At 38.7% G+C, this 5,273-nt stretch overlaps 1 protein-coding gene across 5 annotated transcripts in view; it reads right to left on the bottom strand.

Moving 5' to 3' along the window:
• Positions 1-1,261: 1,261 nt before the first annotated feature.
• SYK (spleen associated tyrosine kinase) overlaps positions 1,262-5,273 on the bottom strand; it is an 87,788-nt gene continuing 83,776 nt past the window's right edge. For all 5 annotated transcript variants that reach the window (XM_019555248.1, XM_019555244.1, XM_019555247.1 and 2 more), the window contains one exon: positions 1,262-4,414. In XM_019555248.1, coding sequence (XP_019410793.1) covers positions 4,342-4,414 — 73 coding nt within the window. In that variant the 3' untranslated portion in view covers positions 1,262-4,341. The remainder of the gene's footprint in view (positions 4,415-5,273) is intronic.

Below are 5,273 nucleotides of genomic sequence, written 5' to 3'. Positions count from 1 at the left end.
AGTACATGGACTTTTATACTCTGCTGGATATAAAAAAGTTTAACTGAATAGGAGTTATGATTTTAATGGCACAGCAATGCATAACACCCTCAGTCTGGCTCGGCAGCTTTGCTGGATATTGAAAAAGTGCAGATCTCTCAGCCAGGATGCCTAGGCTCAATTGTTGTCATTGGTGGAAATTGAGTATTATAAATGAAATAGAAATAATTTATAATTGTTCATAATCAAGAATGCATCATTATGTATTTAAATTTATTTTGCTAAAGAAATTCATAACTTGGCAGGCTTTTCCTAAATATATCTGGTAATTACTCAAGTAAAAAGGTAAAAGTAGTTACAGAAAATAAAATAAGGTAAAGCACTTAGAGCAAAAGGCAGCATTAATGCAATTAAAGTATTCAAACATTGCCATCTGCTGGCAACATGCATTTCTTACAGCCGGCTCAGCACCCTTCTTGGAGACACTATTTTTCTTATCTGTTTAAAAATAAAACCAACATTTCCAAATATGTTAGTTTATGCCTGTTGCCAGTTCTAACTGTAATAATTTTAGATAATGCATAAAAGCTTAGTTTTGTGTCTGTAATTAAAAAAAACCCTCTTCACTTGCTGTATCTCACATTTCAGTGCATACTGTTGCTTTTCAGTTTCTTGAAGTAAGCAAGGAACTGAGTGAGTGGGATCAGAATACAACTATTACACTATAACAGTGGCTTTAAGAAAGCTGGTGAATGATCTCTAATACTTTACAGAAAACCATTTGAATGATTATACCCTGCAAGTCACTTGGTGACTGTCTTACAGTTAAACATATGTTTAAGGGCTTTGCTGACTCAAGGCCTATATTATTCAGTTCAAGTCACTTGCAGCTTTTTCTTTTCCTGGGTGTTAGATTTTGCACACATATCATCTGTACTACAAGTTTAATGACAGGTGAAGACAATTGTCTTATTACTTAAATGTACATAATACAAATGCATTTAGGGTAAGCAAATAAATGGTAAAATGGAGCTCTGAAGTCTTCATACCTGACTGCTTGAGGGTTCATTAACCTTCAGATGATGACAATATACCTGTATTGTCCCCTGTGCAACTACCCAAGGTGCCCCAAGCCAGGATATGTGGTCAGTGGGAAGGAGAAAGGCTCTCGGTGATTTTAAGTCACCTCTTCCTCTGATTGATGCATACCCCTGGGTCTTGTAGATAACATTAAATATAACTGCATCACACTACTACATCTTAAAAAGAATTCTCATCATGGTGAACGTTTTACAAAACAGCCTTTAATATCAATGTAATAATATATTCATTCAGGTCACAGCATGTGCATTCACACACTCTAAGCATTAGAAGATAGCAAAGTTTTTAATTGTCAACTAAAAGCCATTTTTCTTTTAAAAATATGAAAAAGGGGAGAAATATTACCATGCTTTTGCCACATACTTTCTAAACTTTGGGGCATACTTTCCGAAGTGTTCAAGCAGTGTCACTTGCTGCAGGAGCTTATACAAAAAACCAGTAATATTTGATTAAAGCTAATTTCTATGGCTAAGTGGGTTATTATGCATGTATAATCTCCATTTTGTGTGTAAAACAGTAATGTTCAAAACCACATCAAACACAGAAACAAAATCTACTTCTGGACAACCTAGACTTCTAAAAAAAAATTATAGGTAGGATATTTAAAACAAGTAATGCTAATACAACTTCTATACTAATCACAGTGGGCCTCAATTCTCAGAAGTGACCAGTGACTATCTAAAGTGAGTATCTTTAAACATGAGAAAGAGGTAGTTAGCTGTATTAGTCTGAAGCCAGCTGGGTACAGATGCACATGGCAGATGAAATCAGAACTGCATAAACTTTTGTGAGCCTGAGCTAACTTAATCAGATGCTGTGAAAAGACATGCATATAGCAGTCTATCAGAGAGAGTTCTGAATGCAAAGGACAGGGAAGGGCAGGAGGAAAGGGGAATGGGGCAGTGCTGAGAGAGGCAAACAAGTAATAAACTCATAGGGACAAAGTGGGTCACAAAAGCTAATCTGGGTCATGACAGAAGTCCCTATTTAGACTATATTTAACACAGTTCAATCTATTGTATCAAGTTGCTGTGTGCTCAAAAACTAATACTTCACATATCACTGGTCACTTTGAAATAAATGTAAGCCATTTATTTCTAATTTAATAAAAGAAACAAATCAACTTTACATGTTCAGTATCTAATATATTTTACAATGGAAACCTAAGTTCTATAGCTATCTCCTATATTTCATCAAGTAACAAGGTTAAAAGATTATTTTAAAATTTGGTACTGTAACCATAAGTGCTTTTTTTCAATTTCTTTCTCAAGGAGAAAAATAATATTTTAATTTTAAAAATCCTCAGTTAATTTCATAGTAAAACAATATTCAAAATAAATATATCTATTTCTACATATTATTCTTCATAGTTTTTCAAAACCCGTATCTTCAAAGGTATAAAATATGTATCAATTCTACATAATATATGGAAATACCAATAACACGATTTGGGTGGGAGCTGAGAATGGAACCTTTGGTGCTTGCAATACTTACAATTTGACAAAATATCATGAAAGTACAATAGGGAGGAGAGATGAGCTACATTATTTGCTGCTATTATCATAGTCACTATATTTATATAGTGCCAGAGGTATTCATGGTGCATCATAAACAAATGGAAAGACAAAACCTGTTTTCTAAGGAGCTTGCAATCTGATAGAAGCTAACTGTACTAACAGAATAAACACTGACATTGTGAGGAGGGAAAAATGATATGGACAAATCTCTGGGGGTAAAAGGAGGGTACTCAGATTCCTGCAACAGTGGGAAGAGAAAAACTGGGCACATGGGAAATGTCTTGTGAGTTTCCCTTTTATGTAATGACGTTTACTGAGCCTGTTTGTTATAAAACAGTTGAGCAAGTTTTGGGAATGGAAACTGGGTGGATTGGCTGTGCGGGGGGTGTAAGTTTTAAAGGGAAATTTGAAAGAGGAGGCAGTGACTGGCAGATGACATCACAGAGCCTTAGTGCCTGGAAAAGTCATCAAAGGAGGAGAGTGAAGACAGAAAAGGAGATGCTCTCATTGATCTCTCAGTGTGGAGCTATCCTGTAAGGGAATGTAGGCACGAACATTAAGTTAAACCCAGCAGCATCACCTTAGACAACAAAACCCAGTCTCTGGGAGGGCATGTGCCTCGGAGCCTCAATACCAACATATGGTATGTGAGAAGCTGGGCTTCTGTGAAAGGTTGAGTGGGTAGTGGGTAATGCATGTTAGAACTGGTGCTTCCTTGCCACATAGTAGGAATTCACAATTCTTGGCTCCTCTTTGCTGACATTACTGTTGAGGTGCACAGGATCCTTTGGCAAGGATCTCTGTGGTCTAAACAGAGAGTATTAATTCATAAACTAAGGAATTCAAATGTCAGTCAAAGATTCCTTCCTTTTATAGTGAAAAAAATGTTTAGCACATATTGGGCCTGTCTACATGTGCTTTTATGTGAACTTAAATTTAATGTGCATTTGCCTAATATGCATTAAGGCAATTTAGGCTCACATCTATACGTACATGTGATCATGCACATTAGTACAGGTATGCAGACTGACTTGGGACTAAAATTAGTCCCAAGTCAATGGACACACATTGTATTAATGTGCATTAGCGTGTCTATATGTTTCCTAATGTGATTTAGCTATTTGGGTCTAAATTTGATACCTGCTTTATGTAGGTATCACATTTAGGCATGAATAGCCCAAAATTGCCCATTTTTAAGGCGCGTTAAGGGGGCACATTGTAGACCTGTATTCTTAATACACCTTAAATCAGGCTAAAGCATCTTAAATCAGCATGTGTAGACATACCCATTTATACTTTTGGGGAGTTTGGAGCAATTCTTAGGGACGTATATTAGTACTGAGAAAATTAGCATCAAGACAGATGCTGGTTTTATACTCATATACGTATGAGGAGAAGAAAACCGAAAGACAAAACATGAAAATGTTATGACAAAAATGTAAATAAAATAAAACCAATTTACTCTAGCAGAATTCTAAGGTGCTGTTATACTGCCTCTGCCAGAAACAGTGCACAAGTATCTACTCTTTCAATTATATTTTATGCTTCATAATTCCACAGAAAAAGCAAACAAAGGCAATTCTACAATGAAGGGCTTTGCTTTGAACATTGCCCATGTGAAGAAGGCTGGCAGCACCCAAAGTTGGTCTACTTTTACCAGCTGAAAATGTTGGCTCCTGTTTATTTTCTCAGAAGAGAACTTGCAATCAACTAAAGTAAACATCAGTCCATATAATTTATACTGTTAATGAGAAATGTCATAATAGTAGTTACGTAGTCTGGATTCAACAGCAGAAAACCCTGGTCGATCATCAATGCTGCAAGAGGAAAAGACATGTTACTGCACAGTAACTGGTAAGCTGTAGAAGAGAATCCAATATGGACCACTGTTCCACCACTGTCTGGCAGGTTGTTCAGTGACAAGTATTTTTTATAGTTAGCATTATCAACAAAAGCGATACCAAATAGTAGAGGTGACACTAAAGTACATCCAGATGAACTAACTCATCTGGTATGCCATGCACTAGATTGCTTATTACTTGACATGTTATGGACTATGGATACAACCTTTGTATGAAAGAGTAAAAAATGTGCTTTTAGCTGAGGTAACAAGGCAGCTGTGACACTTGGGGGCAATGGCAGTTGGTTTCTTCTGCCTCCCTCTCCAAGACAGTACCTGGGGCTACTGCACTACTTACCCCACCCATGTTATGCTACTATTTACTTTCTGCCTTTAATGGGCGATTTGCTTATTTAGAGTTGTTTCCCAGCCACCTGCTGCACCTGGACAACAACCGTGAAAGGGCAGGGGGGTGGAAATCGGGCCCGGCTCTGAAGCGGCTGGGGCAACAGTGGGGGGAGTGGGCCTGTTGACCCCCTTCCCCGACTGGATGAGAAGCAGGAGTGGGGCTGGACATTGGACTCTGCCCCCCACTCCACCACTGCTGGCCCTGACAAAAATTGGCAGGGAGGAAAAGGGAAGGGAGTGGGAGGAGGGGCATGATGATGGCACCTTGCCACCACCACCAGGTCTTGCCAACAGCTGGGAGGGGAGGGGAGGCAGGTGGACACAAGCCGGGTGCACACACCTGGAGTGTGGAGGTGGGAGGGCAGCGGTGCTGGACCCGAAGTCCGGGGAGGGGGGAAATGAGCCCAGACCCAACGTGGGGGGTGGGG

Source organism: Crocodylus porosus, unplaced genomic scaffold, assembly GCF_001723895.1.
Source record: "Crocodylus porosus isolate Cpor-Errol unplaced genomic scaffold, CroPor_comp1, whole genome shotgun sequence".
In the NCBI taxonomy this organism is placed as follows: Eukaryota; Metazoa; Chordata; order Crocodylia; family Crocodylidae; genus Crocodylus; species Crocodylus porosus.
Note: the sequence above shows the minus strand (reverse complement) of the source record. Positions and strands in the feature narration are given on the sequence as shown.